We start from the raw sequence: 25083 nt of genomic DNA, 5'->3' as shown, positions 1-25083 counted from the left end.
AAATCAGTGGAGCTACATCAGTTTACACCAGCTGAGGATTTAGGCCAATATGTTTTTAGAGTAATTGCTATCGAGGTTTATTATATTTCTAAAGAAGCCCATTGGGTCTGTTCCTGTTGAATTCGATGGGCTTTTTCCATAAGGGAATTTCTCTCAATCATTAAAAAAGTTCTTCCAGTTACTTTATGTGAGTTTGGACATTGGCTATTTTCCACTGGTTAGATCAAATGCATGGAATCTCTTCATTCCTGCTTGTCTTAGAATAAACAACAGTCTGATAAAAGGACACGCAGAAAAGATTTTCCAGGTTGTTCTCATATTATAAACTTTTATTAAACAGAAGTTCTAGGTGAGGGCTCTTTAAATTCTATGCCCTGCAGAGCAAAAGCATTGTCACTGAGATTTTAGTAGAACATTTCTATATCCATATCTTGAGAGTTTCTACATATTTTATTCCTGCATCTGTTTTCATTATAAACCAGATGCTCCCAAGCTCCAAGAAAATCATCAAGCTGAAGCATTTATCTTCTAGTTAGCATGGAAACAATTACGATAATTACTACTACTGTTCCGGTAGCTCCACCAACCACTATTCCAAGGAAATTCCCATGGACCTGTGCCACCTGGCATCTCTCACCTGTATAGAAGAAGCTGTTGCCTGAAGGACACCTGGGAATAAAAGGCAACAAATGTAAAGGCTTGGCAGGTATTTTCCTGCCCTGCAGGACCTTTGCAAGATCATCCATCTACATTCAGAACTCCTGAAAGAACTAAGGGGCCTGTCTGCTGTAGATTGAGGACTCTTTGGTTTGACAGAGGATGTTCCATCTAGACACAACCCTGAGCAGGGTCCATCCCATCCCAGAGCTGAGAAGGAGAGGGAGCTCAAGGAGGCTTTCCCCCCAACTCCCCACAAGATGGCTGAGTTGCATGGGGCAGTTCCCAAAAGAAGGGCTTGGCCAAGTCTCCCACATCATCCTCACTTCCTTTAGGGCAATTTACATCCCTTGGGAGCATCCACAGAGGGAGCAGTTTCTGCACTACCCTGAGGACTGCTGGAAAGAGAATTCCCAAAGGCTGAGCAAACGAGTACTGTGTTCCCATCACTGTGCCTGACAATGTGGAGGATTTGATATTAATGTCTGTAGCGGTGAACTGAGAGTTTTAGCTTCTCATGAGCTGAATGTTTATTAGATGCATCAGCTAGTGCACGAGAAATTGGCGGTTGGCAAAAATGGGGCCCATGGTACCTGCAGCTTGCTTTTCCTTTCACATTCACACAGACTCCATCATTGTGGCAAGGATTTGGGTCACATGGGTCTCTCGTGTAGGATGACCAGTCTTCAAGGGGGCCAGTGTCCAGGGCTGATCTCCTCTGCCTTTCAAAAATGAGGCCTTTGGTGATAGATTGGGCTGGTTTAATAGGGACTTCAGTCTTTTTGAGATAGGTTAGATCTTTTAAAAAGGAAATAAAGAGAGACACAGTGGTTAATAGCGACTGACATTTTTATACATTGTACTTTTCATCCCAAAGGATCTCAGCAATGGCATATTATGTCTCCTTGCCCCACGCAGGGAGCTCTCACTGGTATTGGAGGACGCTCTGCATGTATAAAAAGAGGAGAACATGCCCTTGCTATATACATTCATATATATAATATATAAATGCATATATACATTTCTATACATATATATACATGTACACATTTACATACATACACATATATATAGAATCTGTGCCTTTTGCATAACCTGAAAATTCCCCAGTGCCTAATAAAATGAAACTTCTCCTGCTTATGCCATCTTGGCATCCATGTATTAGAACCCTGAAGTTTCCCCTTTTAGCTAGCCCTGTGTAAGGACATTACACAGAAAGTTACCACAGAAGCCTTGCAATGAAGTAATTTGCCAAGTAATCTCAATTATTGGTGAAGTGATTCCTATGTGTGTTAGTGGTGGGTTCAGACTGCAAAATGTGGATCTGGATTTCAAAAATTTCAGGCTCTAAGGTTCTATATACATTATATAATGGACCAAACTCAACACCTTTAAAAATCTGGCCCAGCAAAATAGAAGCGGCTCAGAGATTGATGACAATCATTATTGGAATACCCATCTGAATTGATATTGAAAGAAGAACCTGTTCAGTTTGATTTAGTTGGGAGTTGGTCCTGCTTTGAGCAGGGGGTTAAACTAGATGACTTCCTCAGGTCTCTTCCAACCCTAATTGTCTATGATTCTATGAAGAGAAAGAAAAGATTCTGTACCTTTAAATTCTGCAAAAATAATAAGGTCATCGTTTTTCAGGAAATTCCTCTGTTTCAGCTGTTTGTGAGAGATGAAATTACTCCATCCCCAGTCTACGCTTCTATTACAGTTGCATGAAGGGTCGAATGTTCCAGCCACAGATGGTTTATCCCATATTGAAGTATCATTTTTATCTGCAAAATAATGTGATTATGCATGACTTGGTTTTAATCAGCAAAAAGCCTAGAACCAAATGCTATTCAGCAAGAGATGTTAAAGCTTTACAAGGACTTTTTCTGCATTAATAAACTAGTGGTGAAGTCATGCCACAAAGTCAGATTTAGATTCTGAATACCTGTGTGAGAGTTTAGAGGTTCTGGATTTTATCAATCATTATTGTTCTGTGAAAAAACGTTGTTATTAAAAACATTAATATAGAAAAGATCATACTGAGAAAGGTATGGCGAGATGGGGACTCAGCTCTTGGGGTTTTACTTTGACAAACTCTTTATTCTTCGTATTAATTTGTATTGTAATACCACACAGGAGTTTTAATCATGGACCAGGACCCCACTGTGCTGCCTCTTCCCCAAATAATCTATAATCTAAGTGTAAGGCAAGAGGCAATAGATGAAGACAGAGATATGGATGGGGGATTACTGGATATGATTTGGATGGTAATAACTTAGAACTCCCACAGATTTCCAACTACTTTACTCATTAAATAAACTGCTTTGGGTGACAATCTAAATGCAACCTAGCTGTCCGTATTCAAGGTCTCCAAACTGCAAAATCTGCATGTTCAGTTGGTCAGGCGCATCACGGGAAGGTGATGCTCTTGTGGCGTTGCAATGTCACATTGTGACACACCACTCATCAGATCATGTCACTGGCTTTGAAGTGTTCTGATCTCCCTGAACCCATTCTAAGAACACAGGCAGAATTCTGGGACTTGACTACATTTTGAAGAACTTTATATTTAGAATCAAACTCATATCTCTGGGCTCATTTGCTCCTATAATAATAAATAATAATTATTAATAAACACCTAACACTTATAAAGCACATTTTTATCCCAGGTGAGCTTGTATCACTAGTCTCATTTTACAGATAAGGAGCCTGAGGCACAGAAAAGGGAAGGGACCTGCCCAAGGTCACCCAACAAAGTAATAGAAGAGCTGGGAATGGAAACTAGGCCTCCTGACTCCAAGTCCCATGCCCTCTCCACTGGATCACACTCCCTCTCTCGTGCATGCTGTTTCAGTCATTTTCATGCAGAAGCCACTTACTCGGCAAAACCTGGCTCTTGTCTGTCGTGAAGCTCCTGCTCGAGGACATCCTGTTCCTGATATCGGGGTGCTGGTCTAGCACCGTCATAATAGCTTGTCTGTTCTCAGCAGGCCATTGCAGAACATCATCATTCTCTCCACTGCACAAGTGAAAAGAAATGCGGGTGTAATTTGGAAAGTAGGAATTAGATGTGCCATGAGGATACAAAGTTATTCCATAGCCATAGCCCTCAGGGCTATAAAACCGGGGACTATGCATCACAGAGCCTGAAACAGAAGTCTGGAGAATGCGGGTGAAGTTCCGAATGAGCCATACAGCACCAGGGCACGGTGTCTCAGTTAGGGTGATATCATCAATAAAAATTCCACCAGATGAGCTGCTGTGACTGCCCCTGAGTCCTTGGAAGACGTATCTAAACTTCTCTTGAACGTTGAGGGTCACATGGGAAATTTTCCAATTGCGGTCGCTATCTCCTATGGGAAGAAACGAGAACCAGGGACACAATTAATAACAATATACCATAGGCTTGGTCTACATTACAGAGTTAGGTCCGCACAAGGTGGCTTACATTCACCTAATAACGTCAGTGTCTACACTAGAATGCTGCTTCCGCTGAAGTAAGTGGCCCACTATGCCAACATCATAACTCCACCTCAACAAGAGGCGTAGCATTTATGTCGATGTGGTAAGGACCCCACCCCTGCCCTATCACTGACCGCCCAAATTGTCAGCCGCCTCCTCCCCCCACCCTGGGGTGACAGCCTGAGCTGTCAGCCAGGCATGTGGCTCACCTGGTCCCCGGCTGACAGCTCGGGCTGTCAGTGCCAGAGCAGTGGGGCCGCCACCCATGAGCCCGGCCTCCGCCTGACAGCTAGGGCTATCAGCGCTGGGGTGGGGGAGAGCCATTTGTGAGTCTGGCTGCCAGACTCCAGCTGTCAGTGTCCCACAATGCCCCACTTCAGTCAATGGATGATCCTGGTGAGGACACCCATCACTGACAGAAGGAGTAAATGTGGACATGAATTACAGTGGTGTCTGTACATTGACTTAAGTCAACTTAGTTTTGTAGCATAGACAAGTCTTTAGTAGCACATTTATTGTTATCCAACCACTTATTTAAACTGCTTACTAAGACATGTGGATTTCCCCATAATCCTGAAGGATGGAGATCTCAGGTTGTTATTATTACTATTATACATTTATATTTTAGTATCACCAGAGGCCAGCTAGACCAGGGGCCCATTGTGCTAGGTGCTGTACAAATATTTAGTAAATGGCAGTCTCTAACCCAAAGAGCTTACACTTTTAAAGACAAAAGATATAAGAGGTCAATGAGACAAACAAAAGGCTCAGGGAGTCTGGCACCAGCTGTCCCAATATCACTCTGATTTTGCCATTTTCATCCTGAAAATCCCACCTGCAGGATATTCATAGATCCCCAAAACTCCTTGGGTTTTGCCACCACAACAGAACCATTTCACGGTAGCTGAGTTTATGCTGTTGAGCAAACCCACAAAAGTGGCAACTCTCATCAATGTTTGGTTTTCCATTTTTTTAACTTGGTCTAAAGTAATCTCAAAATAAACCATCAGGGTCAGATCCTTCCTTCCTTGAAGTGACTCAATGGCAGTCGTTAGAGTGACACGGGGCTGAATATTGCCCTTTCTGTTGTAGGAGAGCCAGATTCTGATACCTTTACTCATACTGAACAGCACATGACTCCTTGAGAAGTCCAATTGATTTCTACATGTCAGATGCATTGAAATCAGTGGGATTGCTCATGAAGTCAGGGATTATTTAGTATGATTGACATAGTATCAGAATCTGGACTACTAGGTCTCTGAATGTGTGGTGCATATTGAGATCATTTGTTGGCTACCCCTTCACCCTCCCCTTTTATTCCATGGTGACCCCAGGGTGCTCAGTACGTTCTCTGTTCAGACACAAGTTTAAAGTTTGATGTCAAAGCACTTGTATTAAATGGTGCCACTTAAATTCAGTGACTCATTGGAACTATGTTCCACTGGCAAGCAAAGAGGAGTTGATGAATTTTCTGCATGGAAAATGCTCTAGAAGCAAATACAAGTGCAAGATGTCAGGAATGAAAGCTCCTATTTGCATTAACAATGCCGGAGATCATTGCTCCTATTTGCATGAGCACAGTGATTAGTTACCCCTTATGGTGCAAATGTAAATCTTTTACAGGCCTGCTTTGCTCTTACCCAAAGCATCAAAATTGTGACCTATATTGCTTGGGACCATCCGAATTTCACCATCCAGGGCCTGTAAACAGCCATCCACGTAGTAGGTATGTTGTGCTCAGATACCAGAATGCCTACCTGGATAGCAAGATGCTGACCTGATTGGTTTGGGAAAACTCCCATGTTTCTGAACCAGTTTGTCTCATTTCTGAACACACTATGGTATCCCCTCACTCACCCCAATTTTTTGTAGTTGTCTAATATTTTCAAAAATACCTTGAAAGGTTTTGACTTTAACCAGTGTGTTAACAGTCCCAGTGCCATTGTCCTTTCTAACCCAGATGACAAGCTTGTCCAAGGGGCTTCCGGAGATCTTATAGAAAAACTGGAGACACAGCTGAGTTCTCTTTGGGTAAAGGATCCGGGATTCTAAGAGAGCCATATCTTCTGCCTGGCCAGAGCTAGTGTTGAAGTACATGAAAGAACCAGCATCTACAGAGAAAGTGAGCATCAGTTATTGCCTCCTCTTAATCTTTCTGCCTGCTGCATATGACTGGTGGTGGCATAAATGTATGTGCAGTGCAGAAGAAACAGCTGCATGTATAGTTAGTGGTGCTTTTCTTAAAGCCTCACAACACCACTGTCTTTTTAGGTATTGCCTCATATCCCCATGTCACCAACAGGGAAACTGAAGCACGGAGAGGCTACACAGAAGACCCAGGAATAGTATCCTGGGCTTGGCCCCAATCTCTCTCTAGCCACTACACTGTACTGTCACACAGCCAAAGTCCCTTTAGTTACACCTGTGAAATAAAAAATGCGGGTGTGACATTCCGGGGATCACACAGACAGGAAAGAGGTTCTGTCACTGCCTGCCTTGTAACTTTGGGTGCCTTAATGCTATGCTGCTGTAGCTCCGACACCAGCAGCCAGCCTTCAAGCATAAAGGGCTTCCACCCACCTAGTTACTCCTTTTAGGGTGACCCCAACAGCCCTTCTGCGTCCGAGTCTCCCCATGTCTATCTCCTGAGTTCTTAACTACCCGACACTTGGACTTTTCCTTTTGGGATCGTCATCCCAGAAGGAGTGCAACCTGCTCCTAGTCAGCAGAAAACTGCTTAAGGTAAAAAAAAAAAAAAAAAAAAAGTGTATTTAATGGAAAAATCAGATTCAAAGATGAAATCATAAGGAAAAGCAAACACAAATGAGTAACACAGAAATTAACCACACAGATGCAACCTTAGACTTTACACTTTAATATTAGCTAAATCTCCTTCTCTAACACAAGATACCTGCTGCCACTGAACAGTTTCCCAGCATGCCCTCTGCCCTAGAAGGGTTCCAGTGTTTAAGAAACAGCACCCTGCTTAGATGCTGGCCCTCAGTTTCTGGATAGCTTGCACTTCAAACTTCTTCCCTTTTAACTCGAGGGGTTTGCAGTTTTTTTCCTCTTTCTTTCAGGCTATGGGAATTCATGGTTACAGAGAGTGGGGAAACTCCCTCCTGCCTTAGTTCACCAACCATTATCTTTCCCTGGGTTGCATAATGCCAGGTGCTTGGAGTTTGTTTCATGTAAACAGCTAGCCTGGAAGGTGCCCTACCTGCCTGCCTGGTGGGAGGTAACACTGCAGTTGCACCTTTGTTACAAGTACAATGTTCTACACATATCTCCACACATACATTCATAGCCATAACCATCTGAAGACGTGGGGTTTTACCCACGAAAGCTTATGTCCAAATAAATCTGTTAGTCTTTAAGGTGCCACCGGACTCCTCACTGATCTCCTAATGACCACCAAGTTTGGGACATCACATGCTTTCATGAAAGACCGTACTTATTCTACAGCTCTTCTCTGTAACATTGTGTAGAACCTGTAGATTCAATTGCTTATCCCTTGGGGTTCAGAGCACCTGTTCTCTCCTGGGGGGGCCTGGACTTTTATTGTCACAGGAGGGGAAAGAATTCAAAGAGCCTGCAGGATGTTCTACTGGTGACCTTTGGATCGCTTCCAAGTATCATTTCCCATTCCTAGTTAAAATTGTACCTGATCCTGTGTAACCATTCCTGAGAGAGAGTGAATCTCCAGGTCTTCTTCACTTTAGTGGCTGGTCCACGTAAGGGGATAAGAATGTGCCACCACAGCCAGTAAATGGAATTATTCCTTTAGCTCAAATGATAGTGGCTCATGCTAAGAGTCATTATACCTGCACTTCTTATTTAGGCAAAAGTCCCACTGAAGTCACATTTTCCCAAAGTCTGAGGGAGTTCTGCCTGACTAAGTAGTGGAAAATCAGGCTCTTAGCTGTCAAACAAGCCTTTGGGAATTTCTCTTTAATTTGTGAGCAAATGCTTCCAGGACTGACACTGCCGGGCTCTGTCACTGGCTCATACTAGGGACTGACCTGCATTTTTTTTGTGATTCTACTAGTTTGAAAAACAGAAAACTGGGGATTTTGTGTAAAATTATCATTAAACACTTGAATAGAAGGACCTTAAAATCATATGTTGTTTGATTCTTTAGGAAATCAAATATTGATCTAAGACTGTTCCAGCCCCAACATGCCTCATGCTTCATTTATGTTTCAAAGGTAACAGTTACCAGAGATTTGTGTGCAACTCTTTAGTCTTATGTTGTGCTAAAATCATTGTTAATCAAACCGCGGCAGGCATGGCAGGTCACATTCCAGCATATATTTATTATGCCTCTAGTTAAACCATAATACATGTTCTTTGTCCTCTTCTATACTGCTGAGCTGGTCTAGAGAATATAGTGTATGTTGCAAAAAGGTTCTGATTTGGCACTGGTAATATCAGCACCTTTGTTCCTCATTATCAAAAGAAAGCACATTGCCAAAGGACTGTGAAAAGGGAAAAGGGTGCTAGAGTGGCCAGAGTCATAACAAACAAGCCTTCTTTCGAACGGTATCCTCAAAGATAGTTCTTTTCCTGGCTTTGAAGTACCTTTCAGTTTGATCAGCTGCCAAGATTTTCCAAGCATGGCTGCAATGTTAGCTTCTCTCTGAAGCGGTCTTTAAAACACAGCTGTCACCCTCGCTAAGGCATGAACCAAGTGACCTTTGGGGTCCCTAAGTTTTACTCGGGTACATATTTATTTTTTATTTTACCTTTGCAGCGTCCGAGGAGCGTGTGGTCTTCTTCTCCTGTGAGGCTGCTCTTCTTATGGATCCAGTCTGCGTCATCTCTGGTGCCCTGAACCATGCCACAGATATTGGCAAACTCAAAAGCACACTGGTCCAAAAGGGTGTGAGTGGAAGCTGGAAGAACATGCATATAGTTAAATCCAAAGAAGCCTCTAGTAAATAAAATGTGTTTTAAGGAAGACTGGGATAATGTTGTTCAAATTGTTTTTCCCTTCTGTATGCTTTTCCTGACGGATACATTTCTATGCAACACATCATACAGCACATATACAATCCTGCAACCTTTACCCTCCCTGATTAGTCAAAATGATTCCTTAGGGAGCTATTACACAACTTCTTGGTTCCTGAAGGTAGCAAATAAAATCAGCTGTCCCTGACAGATGCCCAGCCTGACAGTTGGCTGATTTTTTGGAGCTGTCACAACCAAGGTGACCCTCAAGCAAGAATCTGAAGGAGGAGAAGGTTAATTCATTGAGGGGGATCCCTGAATAAGCACAGCATGGAAGGACGCATAGAACTGGATGAGTTTAAGTCTTTCATTCACTTACTGGACTGCTTCAAAAGAAGTAATGGCTAGAGACCTAGAGAGGGATTGGGATGGGGAAAATAACCTGCTCCACACATCACCCATCCCAATTAGCACTCCAGTAAGGTAAACCGAGGACAAGTTTTCTATAGTTCCTCCCTGTCTGGATCTCTCGTCTTTTTATTTATTTATTTATTTAGACATAAAAATTAAGGGGGAGAAAAGAAATCCTGTTAAAGCCCCAAAACGCGGCAAACTTGACAATGGCTCAGTGTGGACTTACTGCAGTTGTACATGCGATTCAGTCTTTCTAAGTCAACGGTGCTGAAGTCCAAGCGCTGCCCAATAATGTCATTAAATGCTGGTATCTTCGCAGTGATTGTTGGGACACCCTCATTTTTGTTAAATGATAATGGCTCGTAATGCATTACTGATTCATAATCGTAAGGGGTGTTCAGGTCAGAGATTAACATGTCATCGTACTTAACAAAGTTGTGAGATTGGCCTGGTGAAAGAACAAATGAGTGATTCATTCTTAAAATGGTTAGAATCCTTCCCAAGGCAAAAATGTCCCTGGGATGGACATACTAAAGCTCAGAAGTTACAACATATTAATGCACAACGGAATCAGTATGGTGGCTTCAAAGACAAGTACCATATGGTTAGAATTAGAATCTTACGTTATTGGTTTATGAAGCAATTTTGACAACAAAGTCCTCTTATTTTAGATCCCCGTTTTCATTTCATGTGTCTTCTGCTACTGCACATTTAAATAACTGCCAGCTGCAGCTTTTGAGTGCTATCACTCATGAAGGCAAATGATGGAATTTCCATGCATGAAATATATTTGCGCTTGACTGTCACTCATCTTGCACCTATAGAGCATAAGAGCCAACTTCTGCCCTAACTCACTTATGTAAACTAGTTTCATGAGAGCAGAGTCTGAACTTGGGCATATGCCTGCATGCGCTAGTAACAGTGCTCAGAAATGGTGCACGTATATATAAGGCCATGTTTTGAAAAAGTGGTTCTGAATGTTTTTTCCTTTTCTGAAGGTTCTCAGGCATCTCCTTGTTTCAGTCTCATTTGCTTCCCTTCTCTGCCTCCTTTATGACTCACATTACAGTTTGTCTTCTTCTAGTTATGGCCTCGATCCTGCAAAGTGTGAAACTCTCTGGCTCCAGTCCAGCAAAGCATGCATGTAATTGCTCAATTTTATTCATGGGAGTGAATCTATTGACCTCAGTGGGACTACTCACACACTTAAAAGTTAAGTCCAAGTGTAAGTGCTTTGCAAGAATTGGGACCAGATTGCTCAGCACCTTGCAGGATTAAGCCCTAAGGAATGATGAGCAGGCTTCATTCTGGAGCCTTTAATTACTGAGGCAAATGTTTGCCTGGGCATTTGGCTCACTGTAGAACAACCCGGGGTATTTCTCCTCAGTAGGGAGATGCATGCAACATGCATCCTTAGTGTGTAGAGTGCTCCCAGTCTCTGCTGGCGTGCTGGACAAAAGCCATCTTCCATTTAGAGCTGAGTGAAAATGCTGTTTTGCCACACTAGATATTATAACATTTGCTGCAATTTTATCCATTTTCAATTCCCTATGACACTAAAACGGCAATTTGGCTGCAGAAGCACATGAAATTGTAACATTTCCATTGTTTTCCTGTAAATAATGTTGCTATAAAAAAAGGAAAGACCTATTTTTACAACGAAAAATAGCCCCTATTTAGTGCAAATAATTCACAGAAGGGACCAAATTCAAGCTTGCAAAGTCTGAGAGAAAGAGAAAAAAAATTAACGTTTCAAATTATACCGTGAATGTTTTGGCTGTTTCTCACTGCTATTAAAATTCTTATTCTCCTCAATTAGAAATAGCATGTGGTTGCACTGAATGAACCATTATTACTAAATAGCCTCCGTTGTACTATTTCCCAGTGTAGCTTATTGGGGTAGCAGCTGCATGCTCAACACAACGGTCTGGGATTCAGAGCTGAGGATTGTTTGGAATTTTATGTTTATTTCCTTTTAGAGATTTGAATTGAGACTTTGGATATGGCTACACTTGCAGCTGTACAGCGCTGGGAGTTAAACCTGTCTTCGTACAGCTGGGTAGGGAAAGCGCTGCAGTCTGTCCACACTGCCAGCTGCCAGCACACTGTCCTGGCCACACTTGCAGCTGCATTGGGAGCGGTGCATTATGGGAAGCTATCCCAGCATTCAAGTGGCTGCAACATGCTTTTCAAAAGGGTGGAGTGTGACAGGAAGCAAGGGAAAGAAAGAGTGGGTTTTTGGGGGTGCTGAGAGTGTGTCAGCACACTGCCTCCTAAGTTCCAACCCCCCTTCCTCCTCCACCCCTCTCTCACTCACTGAAGCAAACAGCAGCTGTGTGGTTTTTTTTCTCATAGACCAGATAAGCAGCCGCTTGTGGAAGTGGACCCCAACCCCCTCATCCCACACCACCCACCCCGCCTCTCTCTTCAAGCAAACACTAGCTGTGTGCATTCCAAAGGGAGCTCCCCTGCCTGCCTGCCTCTCACTCATTCAAAGCAAACAGTAGCTGTGTTTGTTTTTTTGATAAGCAGCCCCCGAAACAGAGCTTTGAAAGGGCACTTCCCTTTCCAGAGTTCACAACAAAACAAAGAGAGAAAGCTTCAGTTAAAAGGATTATGGGGAGTTTCCAGAGGTCAATCACTGCATAATAATGTTACTCCCTGTTTACACTGGAGCACCAGCATCCCAGCCACTCCGCAACAGCAGTTATTCCTCTCGGGGAGGTGGAGTACCAGCAGCGCTGTAGCCAAGGGGGCACAGCGCCGTACGTGCCTTGCCAGTGTGGATGGGGAGTGAGGCACAGTGCTGAGGGTGGCTTTATTGCGCTGTAACTCTCAAGTGTAGCCAAGACCTTTGACTGGATTAATTATCAGAAAGGATGTCACTCCTCCCAGTGTAGCACTATAGCTTTTTACAGCCCAGAGGAAGGTATCCACGCAGAAGATCCGTTATAACTTTCAGATGAAGATCCGTTCTAAAAAGAGCACTGCACTAGCTGCCAATAAAAGGAGCAGCTGGCAGATTGTGCAAATCCAACCTTTGCTGACACCTATTGCCAGTGATTCAGAGCCAGAGACGATCCAGTCTTTTTGCAAATGCAAGATATGAGGAGGGCATGTGGACAGGGCCGGCTCTACCATTTTTGCCGCCTCAACCAAAAAAAAAAAAAAAAAAGTTGCCCGGACTGTGCTGCCCCAAGAATGGATGGAATGCTGCCCCTTAGCATGAGCCACCCCAGGCACATGCTTCCTCCGCTGGTGCCTGGAGCTGGCCCTGCATGTGTAACCTTCCGCTGTATCCTCCATGCAGTGCCCAGCTGGAGTTTCAGTCTCTCAACCCCCCTAAGAAACTTTAAGAGGTGTTTTCCCTCAGCAAGGCCTGCAGGATTTATCTCAGTGGGAAGTGGGATCTATCGCTTGTAATGACACCTGCAGAACATCGTACCTGCAGTAAAGTTGCGCTAACATGCACTTACTATATTTTTTCCTTTTTTGCATTAGGCAGGAGAATGTTAAAATGCTCCCAGTCAATTACCACTTTATTAGATGTGTCATATTTGGGTTGGGGTCAGGCAGAGGGGGGTGTTATTGATCTTATGAAAAGAATAAAGAAAACTGATGACTGGATGTCTCCAGGGATCAAGAAGGCTGATGTGTTTAATGCCTATTTTGCTTCAGTCTTCACTAAAAATGTTAATGATGATCCAATAATCAACACAATTAATATTGCCAACAAGAGGGAAGGAATGCAAGCCAAATTAGGGAAAGGACAGATTAAAGACTATTCCGCTAAATTAGATGTATTCAAGTAAGCAGAGACTGATGAAACTCATCCTAAGGTACTTAAGGAACTAGCTGAAGCAATCTCAGAACCATTAGCCATTATCTTCAAGAGCTCATGAAGGATGGATGAGGTCCCCGAGGACTGGAGAAGGGCAAACATAGCTTTTGTCTTTAAAAAGGGGAACAAAGAGGACTCAGGAAATTATAGACTAGTCAGCCTAACTTCGATACCTGGCAAGATACTGGAACAAATAATTAATCAATAAATTTGTAAGCACCTGAAGAAGAATCGGATTTTAAGGAATAGCCAGCACAGATTTTTCAAAAATAAATCATGCCAAACCAACCTAATTTGCTTTTTTCACAGAGTTACTGGCCTAGTGGATGGGGGGAAGCAGTAGCTATGACATCTCTTGATTTAATAAGATTTTTGACATAATCCCACATGACATTCTCATAAGCAAAACAGGGAAATGTGGTCTAAATTAAATTAGGATAAAATGGGCACACAACCAGTTGAAGACCATAGTGGAAGAGTAGCTATCCCTGGTGTGCTGTCAGACTGGGAGGGCATATCTAGTGGGGTCCCACAGGATTCAGTCCTGAGTCCTGTACTATTCAATACTTCCTTTACTGACTTAGATAATGGAGTGGAGAGTATGCTTATAAAATTTGTGGCTGACACCAAGATGGGAGGGCTTGCACACACTTTGAAGGACAGGATTAGAATTGAAAATGACTTTGACAAATTGGAGATTTGGTTTGAACTCAACAAGATGAAGGTCAATAAAGATAAGTGCAAAGTACTATACTTAGGAAGGAAAATTCAAGGTAATTGTTATGCACATGCACAAAATGGTGGTTAGGTGCCAGTATGCTGAAAAGGCTCTAGGGGTTATAGTTGATCACAAATTGCTTTGAGCAGGGGTTTGGACTAGATGACCTCCTGAGGTCTCTTCCAGCCCTAATCTTCTGTGATTCTATGAATGAGAGTCAGTGTAATGCAGTTGCCAAAAAGGCTAATATCATTCTGGGGTGTATTAACAGGAGCGTCATATGTAAGACAAGGGAAATAACTGTCCTGCTCTACATGGCACTGGTGAAGCCTCAGGCAGAGTAGAGTCCAATTCTGAGTGCCACACTTTAGGAAAGATGTGGATAAATTGGAAAAGTCCAGAGAAGAGCAACAAAAATTATAAAAGGTTTGGAGAACCTGACCTATGAGGAAAGATTAAAAGAACCGGGCATGTTTACTCTTGAGAAAAGAAGACTAAGGTGCAAACCTAGTAACAATCTTCAAATATGTTAAGGGCTGTTATAAAAAGGGCGGTGATCAGTTGTTCTCCTTGTTCACTAAAGGTAGGACAAGAAGCAATGGGCTTAATCTGCACCAAGAAACATTTAGGTTAGATACTAGGAAAAACTTTCTAACTATAAGGATATTTAAGTTCTGGAAAAGGCCTCCAAGGGAGGCTGTGGAATTGCCATCACTGGCAGCGTTTAAGAACAGGTTGAACAAACACCTGCCAGCAATGGTCTAGGACTTGGTCCTGCCTCAGCACAGGGGACTGCATTAAAGGATTTCTCAAGGTCCCTTCCAGCCCTACCTTTCTGTGATTCCATTGGTAATGGGTTGTGGAGCCTTTCAACACATCTGAAAAATGAGGATAATTGTATTCTCTGGTCTGTCTTCTCTATTGTAAAGATCAGAGACTGTTTCTTACAATGTGTTTGTTCAGCATCTAGCACAGTGGAACCCCAAACTCACCTGAGGCATGTAGGCTCTATATTTAATATTAATTATTAATTATTAATTATTATTAATTATTATTATTATTATTATTATTATTATTATATTATGCTGCCGGTTCAAATCCAGCCCAAGTTAAAAGCAACTGAAAATTATTGCCATCTGATGACCATTTGGTGACCTAAGTGAGGTGAGTTGTTCTTAGTTCAGTTTAATGGTGAAAAACATGATGTGTAAAGCCCCCAACAACAGTTGGCTGCCCCAGTCATGCTGGCAGTCCCAACACAGTTGTTAAGGAAGGAATGGGATGGACGTTCAACTCCTCTCTCACTTCTAGAGACCTTTCTGCCACCACCTGGGTTAGACACATGTTGGGGCAGCGCTGAGTGAGCATACACTGCTGTTACCTATTCCATACAAAATGACAGGTATTCGGCTTGGAGGACAGAAGAGAGTATTTTTACCATCAGTTAATTAGATAACTGAATTATTCTGGTACATTTTCTTTCTGTTTGTCTTGCATTTATTTAGTGCTTGTGAAAGGTGGTGGGTGGATAGCCCTGGCGATTGAAATCACATATACCATGAAACAATGCTGCAAGCTTCCCTATACAGTCCCACCAACGTATCTCAACACCGAGCAAAAATAACCACCACTAAGAGTAAAAGAGTGGCTCATGGTCTTGGTGCTGAGACTAGCAATAAGGTTGCCAATGGAGGTGACATCTGTTACATGGTCACATGGGACAGGTTATTGTTGGACCTCAGTTCTTCCATTCTTCTACTTATGTGTGCGTTCTCCTTTCCTTACTATAATTTATATCACATTAACGTCTAGTACTAGGACCACAATGTGCTAAGTACTGTATAACTCCATAGAAAAACACTGCCCCAACCCCAAAGAGCTTCTCATTCAAAAAGAGAATGCAGAAAAATAAGGAGAAGGAAAGCAGAGGTGAAGTGACTTGTTTAAGGGCTCCTGACATCTAGGCCAGTCCCTTGTTCACTAGGCAATGCTGCCTTTCTGATCTGCGTTATCCTCAGGAAAAAAAGCAGAGCAGAGATAAAATGATGTCAAACTACCTACTACATCTAAATGTGCACAAGTATCAGCTTTTAGAGATACCCAATGCTGCACCCTCAGCTCTCATTTGGCTCTAAAATTCCATGTCAGGAGGCTTTAAAACCTAGTGTATTAGCGAGAAAAATAATATATTTTCTGTCTCTGTACTTCCTAAAATCTGTATTGCCATTTAAAGCTGACCTGGAAGAATTTCATCCCACCAGATGTCCACGTAATCATCCCGGTCTGTCCTTGACTGTTCATGATAAAATCCCATTGCATGTAAGAGCTCATGTTCTACAATAGCTTTATAGTCACATCCCTGCCCAATGGAAAGGTTTTGTCCAGTCTGTCGGTCACCCACCATGGACCAGCACCTGAGAAAGAGAGAGAGATTGCACAGTCATATAACCATAAAAGTGTAGGACTGCAAGGCACCTCAAGAGGTCATCTAGTCTAGTCCTCTGCACTCAAGGTAGGAATAAGTAAAACTAGACCATTCCTGACAGGTATTTGTCTAATCTGTTCTTAAAAACCTCCAATGACAAAGATTCCATAACCTGCCTAAGTAATTTGTTCCAGCACTTAACTACCATGACAGTTAGGAAGTTTTTCATAATGTCCAACCTAAACTATCCTTTCTACAATTTAAGCCCATTGTTTCTTGTCCTATCCTCAGAGGTTAAGAACAACAATTTTTCACTCTCCTCCTTGTAACAACCTTTTATGTACTTGAAAACTGGTATCATGTTCCCCTACAGTCTTCTACATCTGAGGGTGCTAAAGGAGTTGGCGGATGTGACTGCAGATGGGGCAGTGAGTTATATGGACCTGTGGTGCGCATGCTCCAGCAATATTCAGGGCACAGGGACCCGGCTTCACCAACTTTCAAGGCCAAGTCCTCCTCCCTGTGGTCTGTTGCCCCCATGCACCTCCTCCAAGCATCCCTGCCTGTGCCCTGGGCAGCAGGCAGCTGCCCCCTGTAGCTCCACGCTGTGCTCTGCCAATTACCAGCAGCCGCAGGATCCTAGCACCCCACACCACTAGTGCCAGGACAGATTGACCCAGGTTTATCCTGCCCCATGCTGGGTGAGGGGCAGCCCCATTCTCCACTCCCAGTGAGGCTACAGCGAGGGGCAGCAGCAGGGGAGGAAGTGCACAAGTTATGGCAGCTCCCTCGCCCTGCACCCACCACAAGGGAAGCAAAAGGTCTTCCTGGACCCGTGAGGGGCTCTAGAAGCACCTGCAGTGACAACAGTGTGAGGTGAGTGTGCTGCCTGCAGGGGAGAGTACTGCAGGGAGTCTCTGGCCCCTCTCCAGCAGGTGGCAGCCTGCCTGCAGCCCAAACTCCTCCTCCCCAGCCCTGCCCCGCCCCAGAACCTGCAGCCCCAGCCAAAGCCCTTTGCTAAAAAAACTTCAGGACCAGACTTCAAAGAGAAACTGCTGAGCTTCAGTTCATCTGCAAATTTGACACCATCAGCCAAACTAACACAGCTACCCCTCTGATACATGTTCCCCAAAGACAATGAAAATAGAAGTTTCCATCCAACACATTACTGGCATGAAATCCCCAATGGTGACAAAGTGGAGAGGCCATGGCTTATGTTCTCAAAAACCCAGAATTCTGCATACTGTTTTGGTTGCAAACTCTTCCAGTCTAATGTTCCAGCTACATTGGGTTCTACAGGAACAAAGGACTGGAAAAATCTGACTAGAAATATGGTATGCCAAGAGAAGGCAGCAAATCACCAGAGAGCATTCCATAAGTGGAAAGAGCTTGAGATGAGACTAAGGTTAAAGGCCACCATAGATGATCAGCATCAAGAGAAGATTGCATCAGAGTCTCTTTTCTGGCAAAATGTTCTGAAAAGGCTCATTGCCATTGTGAGAATGCTTGCTACCCAAAACCTAGCACTGGGTGGCACTTCTGATCAGCTGTATGTGCCAAACAATGGAAACTTCCTTACAATTGGGGAGCTGATGGCTGGGTTTGATGCTGTACTCCATGAGCATGTAAGAAGAGTCACCACCCAAGAAATGTACACACACCACTACCTTGGGAAAGCAATTCAAAATGAGATCATACAGTTACTGGCAACAAAAGTCAAACAGAAGATTGTGGCAGATCTGAAGTCAGCAAGATATTACACTGTTATTCTGGACCGCACACCTGACATCAGCCATATGGAACAAATGACTTTAATGGTGCATTTTGTAACAACAACAGAACCTAGTGAAAATGTCCCTGCAATGGAGACTGTCAGAGAGCATTTTCGAGAATGTATTGACATTGATGATGCTACAGGAGCTGGTATGACAAATGTGCTTCTTAAAAAGCTGGAAGAAACGGGAATTGCGATAGCTGACATGAGAGGTCAGGGCCAGGGCCAGCTCAAGGCCCCAGAGCGTCAAGCGCATGCTTGGGGCGGCATGCCGGGGGGGAGCTCTGCCGGTTGCCGGGAGGGTGGCAGGCGGCTCCGGTGGACCTCCCGCAGGCGTCCCTGTGGAGGGTCCGCTGGAACCGCGGGACCGGTGGACCCTCCGCAGGGATGCCTGCGGGAGATCCATCGGAGCCGCAGGACCAGCAAGCGGCAGAGCACCCCCCACAGCATGCCGCCGTGCTTGGGGCAGCAAAATGGCTAGAGCCGGCCCTGGTCAGGGCTACGATAATGGTGCCAACGTGAGAGGAAAGAACAGAGGAGTGCAGACATGGATCTGAGAGTTAAACCCACAAGCTTTTTTTGTCCCATGCAGTTCTCGTTCATTGAACTTGGTGGTCAGTGATGCAGCATCAGCTTCTAGTGAGGCTGCTGAATTTTTAATGTAATTCAAAGCATCTCTGTATTTTTCTCTACATTAACTCATGGATGGCAAATTTTTGAAGCAATATCTGGGAACATCCTCTCTGACACTGAAACCACTGAGTGCCACACGATGGGAAAGTCGAGTGGTGGCGATAAAGCCTATCAAACACCAAACTGGGAAGATGATGCCATAGTTGCCATTATGGAGGATAATGCCATGACAGGAACTGTTCATGGGAGAGCAGTGGCAGAGGGAAATGGAATCACCAGAAACATACATAACTTCACATTTCTCTGTGGCTCAGTGTTGTGGCATGATATACTTGTTGAAATAAATGTAAGCAAGCGACTCCAAGGTGTTGACCTTGATATATTTGGGGCAATGGAACAACTGGACAAAGCAAAGTCCATTGACCAGTCTTACCGGTCAGATGAGAGATTTCAAAATGTTCTGAAGAGTGCACAGAAGTTGGCAGAGGAACTTCACACTGAAACTATTTTCCCACCCATTCAAAAATACAAGAGTCACTGAAGAAGACATTTTGATTACGAGACATGGGATAATCCCACCACAGAAATCTTTAGCAAAAGGCAAAAGATTTATACGAACTGAAAAGAAAGATAGACCCCAAACAATTCAAAGTTGAATTCTTTAACCAGGTGCTAGATTGTGCAATACAGTCAGTTGAAGAATGTTTCATGCAGCTCAAGGAACACAGCAGTATATTTGGGATGTATGATATTCCAAAACTCCTCTGTTACGTGCCTGGATGCTCTGCAAGGACGAGGCCCACACACACAGGTGAGTTAATTGGCTTTAATGAAGGATAAGTGACACACCCGCAACGGGGACTCCACGCATTGCTGCTACTGGCTTGGGGAGTCCAACGCCCAAAAAGCTCGGTCAGGTGCGAAGTCCAACGCGCAAGCCCCAGCCCACAGCAATTATAGTATCATGCTAATATCATGCAAAGCAGCCTCTACATATGCAATGAGGGACTTTCCAACAGCAATGGCTTCCTCCCCTGGCCTCGGGCCAGGGACTTTCCGCAGTTCCCCAAAACACCGGGGCTTCCCACACAGGGCAGTTCTAACCAGTTATAAGCAGCAGCTGCTAGCAACTTATGTCCTCTAACAACCTCTCCTTGAGAAAGCACAGGCCCTCGCTAGACCGTAACAATATCTTCCGGGGTCCGCTACATTCCTCACTATACCTGAAGAAGACCTACACCAGCAATGCAGGGCACTAGAGACAGTGTGGACACATGATGATACAAGCAATATTGATGCAAGTGATTTAGTTGATGAACTGAAAGCCCTTTCAAGATACATTTCAGCAGGATCAACTCCAAAGCCTGTTCTGGAATATATGTGCACAAATAAGATGACCACCCTCTTTCCAAATGCTTTGGTTGCTCTGCGCATACTTCTAACAATTCCTGTAAAAGTTGTCAGTGGAGAACGCAGCTGAAGTTAATAACACATCTATGTTCCACAATGACACAGGAGAGGCTGGTCGGTCTTGCAACCATCTCAACAGAGCATGAGCTGGCCCAGACTGTGGACCTTCAGGAAGCCGTTCAAATCTTTGCAACCAAGAAGGCACGGAAAGCACCACTTTGATTATTCAAACAGATAAAAATGCCACTGTTTACTATGCAGACAAGAAAAGTTACATTTGCTGTTCAGGAGTTTGAAGGTTAAGTGTTACTTAACATTTTTGAACAAGGCATTTTAAGTTGTTAGTTCTCCTTTACTGGGATAGGTTGCAGAGCAGTACCATGAGAGGAGAAGAACAGGAAGAAGGCAGAATTTAGACCATTCAAAGTTTTGGCCCAAGGGGGCATGGGAGTGTCATTTGAACTCCCCACCTCCGGTGCCAAAAGGACACCCTGAGAATAGGGGTGAGTCCCTGACCACCTTGGCTGCTACCCATCGATGGACCTATCCTTCATGAACATATCTAATTCTTTTTTGAACCCAGTTATGCTTTTGGCCTTCGCAACGTTCCCTGGCCATGAGATCCACAGGTTGACTGTGTGCTATGTGAAGAAGTACTTCCTTTTGTTTGAAATTATCATCAAGTTACCCCTAGTTCTTATGCTATGTAAAGGTATAATTGATGCTTTCCTATTCACTTTCTCCACACCATTCATGATTGTATAGGCCTCTATCATACCCCCCAACCCCCCACACAGACACCTTAGTTATCTCCTGCCTAAGATGAACAGTCTGAATCTTTTTAATCTCTCCTCCTATGGTCTCATCTTGGGTGCCATTTTGCAATGAAACACATGGCCAGACTGGAATATACATACAGACACCACCCTCATCAGTGAAGACTGAACCTTCCAGCTCTTGTGATAAAGAAGAATTTGTCACTAGAGGGATTTAGGATGAGGAGCACTTAAAAATCTAATGAGGGATTACGTAATACACTGGCCTAGTGTTGGACACAATATTTCCCTCTAATGTTATAGCGGCACAATGTGCTGGGATCTGAGCTATTGACTTCAGTTTCTTGCACTTGGGCCAGCAGGAGTTAAGAGTGTTGCAGGGGCAACATGCTCAGCATCTAAGCATCTAAATGTTGCTACTTTATGTCATTCACTGGTGACTTCTCTGGATGACTCAGAACGGGCCCTGATGGGATCCAGAAAGAGTATCTTCAGTCTGGAGGATAAATGAGCCAAGGCAGAGTGGAGGACAGGGGAAAATATAATAATCTTTATGACTCTGAAAAGGCCTTTAAGAAACCCTGAGAAAAAAGAAACATACATAAGTGATATACTTGATAAGATTCTTATCTTTTTCTAGTTATCGCCTTTGTACTCAATGATCTGGGGATAGTTTATACACAGGAAATAAAAACTGTGTTTCAGTAACTTGAGCTTTCATGGCATCTTTTCTTCCAAAGATTTCAAAGCCCGAATTCTGCCTTCCAACACCCCTGCAAAATAGGTAAGGAGTGTACAGAGGGACCACTTCACCCACCACTGAAATGGAAACATCTCTTGGGAAGAAGGTGGTGGCTGTTTAAGAGTGTGCAGAAAATCTACACAAAGAAAATTAAACAAGAATTTAGGAGGTCTTCATAATACTTGCCCATTAGATTTTTGAAATCGTATATAGGAGCTCTCTCCTTCGTATGGCTTGAAATCCACACAAGACTTAAGACGGAACATTTCAAACACTTCAAGTATGACTCCCTTGGCATTCAGATCTGGAAAATATATTTCAAAAAGTACCTTTAATATATTGTAGATCACTTGTTTGTGGAGATAAGCTATATGCTGTACATGCATTAGGCTATATCGCAGTGTAGCGATGAGCCACTCACCGCTGTGGCACCTCCTGTTGGTCATCCTGGGAATTAGCTCTGTTTCCAGCTCTGGAGTGCCCTCTGCAGGCTGGTGTCTCGCCTGTCACTGGCCTCCATGTCCCTCTCGGACCCCGGTGCCCCTTCTCTAGGGTTCTGCCCCCTGCAGTACCCCCTGCCAGTCTCTGGGTCTCCCCTCCCAGGGGAACCCTTAACCCTCTATCCCCAGCTCATCTCAGTCTATGGCTACTGCCAGTCACCATCTAGCCCCTGCTCATTGGGGCAGACTGCAATGTGCAAGCTATTCATCACTGGCAAAGAGGGGGTTTGGACCTGCTGCCTTTGCCTACCCTGGGCTGCACCTCTGCAACCCCAATACCCTTCCTGGCCTTTAGCAAGGCCTGCAGCCTGGGGGTTTTCCAGGCTGGTGCTTCCAAGCTCCTCTCACCTTCTGCCAGCCCTGCTACCCTCCAGGTACCTTGCTCAGCTCCCCAGCAGCGAGGCCCATCTCTCAACAGCTAGAGAGAGACTCTTTGAACTCCTGGCTCACAGCCTTTTATAAGACCAGCTGTGGCCTGATTGGGGTGTGTCCCCAGCTGAGGCTGTTTCCCCAATCAGCCCAGCCTTTAGCTCGCAGCCCAAGCCCTTTTCCAGGGCTGGCTGTAACTAAGATGACCAGATGAGGTGAAGAAAATATCGGGACACATATGTGGGGGGTGTCCACCGGCAGAGCAAAATATCGGGACAAATTGATTGGTCGAGAAGTGGGACAACCACCCAAATATCGGAAAGGTCCTGATTTTATCGGGATGTCTGGTCACCCTAGCTGTAACCCTTTCAGGCTTGGAGCAGGTGACCACCCTGCTACACACAGTAAGACACAAACACTTTAAATTACATTTTTGGCTATATCTTTGTGATGGCGTGGAATTTGATCTTAGTGTAATTGGTGGGCCTGCTTATTAATGGATTTTGAAAAGCTTTGAATGGCATAGTGTCATTTCTGTTAGGGTCAAATTCTGGTATCCTGTTAACTCCAGTGAGACCAGGATTTGGCCCTAAAATTTGAAGAGTAAAATATAGTCTGCTTTATCTAGGTCATCACTCAGAATATAGGGAATAGGGAACATCCATCTGTAGATCTCATTTCTCAGTGCATTACGGGCAGTCTGTGGAAAACAGAAGGAAAGATTAATCCCCCCTGGAATAGGGAAGAGGGCTAATAGTTCTGCAAATATGACGAGTACGAATTATGTCCATGCATTTACAAAATACTTACTGGCAGTAAGATATCCCCCTGAAAGAGGTTCAGGCCAGCAGCTGCAAAGCAATTTAGGAACAGATTATTTAAATTAAATCTCAAATTTTATATCCTGAAAAATGCTGAGTTTATGGAACCATGGAATTTTCAAGGCCACAAGTTGACATTTATGGATAATTATTAAGGGCCTGTTTCTAGTCTCACTGAAGTAATGGATCTGTCCCTAAATTAACAGCAGATGCTGTTATCTAATTCGACAACTTACTAAAAAGCATGTTATGAGAGGCTTACTCTGCCTTATGGCTGTCTATGCTCCAATGTCTTTGCCTCACTATAATCATAGCTTCATAAATTTTAAGTTTAGAGGAAACTATTCTAATTATTCCAATCATCAAGTCTGACCTCCTGTATAACACAGGCCATAGGATTTCACCCCATGATTCCTGCATCAAGCCGATAACTTGTGTCTGAGTTAAGGCATCTCTTTTAGAAAGAGATCCAGTTCTGATATAAAGTCTTTAAGTGATGGAGAATCCACTATATCCTTAGGTAAGCTGCTCCAATGATAAGAATAGAATAGAATATGCGTATATATATTTATCAATATATTTGTATATATAACAATATATATTTTATATATATATCAAAATCAGATTACAAAAAAATAGAAAATTAAATGAGGTGGGTTTATTTTGTTGCGTGTTTTTCCATGTAATTTCTATACAGTTCAGACAGAAACACAGTAAAGCCACTAAATTACTGCCCACTCTCTAGAACCAGCTGTTATGGCAGGGGACCCTGTGGGCTAACTGGCTTCTAAAGCTATTCCTAATTGGAACCCCATTCTGGGCCATACCGTCAATTGGAATAGTATCATTCACTTCAATGTAAATTCCCCTCAGCTGTAGACCTGGCCCAATAGCCCTCAGTCTTCAGGAGTGAAAGACTCTCACCCTATTGGATGTTCATTAACACCACAGAATTACCACACGTTCTGTATGACCTTGGTTTTCATCCAGGAGAAGCCCAAGGCTTGGACAGCAGGATTGCTGCAGGGCTAAGATTCAGGAATACTAGTGATGCCGGAGGATGTTCAGTCCCAGTCTGCCTTCACTATGTTTGTTTATGATATAACTGCCTGCCCTGCCTGAGCATATCACCCAGTTTTTCAAAAAAAAATGACCAAAAAAAAATTAAAAGCTTCTAAATATTAGAAGGTTGCACCAGCATTTTGCTTACAACCATCTCAAAAAAACTACTTGGGAATTAGAAATACAACCCACCTAAATTTATTGCTGGAATGTCCTCCCTCAATTCACCAGCATCAGCATCACGTGCTGTAAGAAAACCAAATTAAGAAGAAAAACATTATGCATCCCCTGCTTCACCCACAGAAAATAAAAGAAAATATCTCAACACTAGAAATAGTTTACTGAGTCCTTACCATCTCCCTTTGGAGGGTGTCTAACCTGAAAGACAGTAAAATACCTGTTATACAAGATGTATAACATACTGAAAGAGAAGATCTGGCCATACAAGAGTTAGACTTACCGAGAATGTAGTGCAATAGGCAAAACATAATATGAGACACAGGCATGGGAAGAAGTAAGTGGAAACCAT

At 43.5% G+C, this 25083-nt stretch overlaps 1 protein-coding gene and 1 non-coding gene across 2 annotated transcripts; both read right to left on the bottom strand.

Annotated features, from left to right (window-relative positions):
• Positions 1–443: 443 nt before the first annotated feature.
• On the bottom strand, positions 444–25083 carry MEP1A (meprin A subunit alpha). The gene is made up of 14 exons (XM_030558423.1): positions 25015–25083; positions 24908–24932; positions 24747–24800; positions 23482–23522; positions 23298–23371; positions 21989–22108; positions 16281–16456; positions 9710–9931; positions 8865–9014; positions 6015–6230; positions 3537–4010; positions 2268–2441; positions 1251–1455; positions 444–669 (listed from the first exon to the last, which is right to left on the bottom strand). Exons 1-14 carry the CDS (start codon positions 25081–25083, stop codon positions 522–524), a joined length of 2148 nt encoding a protein of 715 aa, XP_030414283.1. The 3' UTR covers positions 444–521.
• On the bottom strand, positions 19394–19513 carry LOC115649542. Its single transcript, XR_003999857.1, has one exon. It is a non-coding gene; the product is annotated as a U5 spliceosomal RNA (small nuclear RNA).

This window comes from Gopherus evgoodei, chromosome 3, assembly GCF_007399415.2.
Source record: "Gopherus evgoodei ecotype Sinaloan lineage chromosome 3, rGopEvg1_v1.p, whole genome shotgun sequence".
In the NCBI taxonomy this organism is placed as follows: domain Eukaryota; kingdom Metazoa; phylum Chordata; order Testudines; family Testudinidae; genus Gopherus; species Gopherus evgoodei.
The sequence above is the reverse complement of the archived record's forward strand: the minus strand, read 5'-3'. Positions and strand labels throughout refer to the sequence as shown.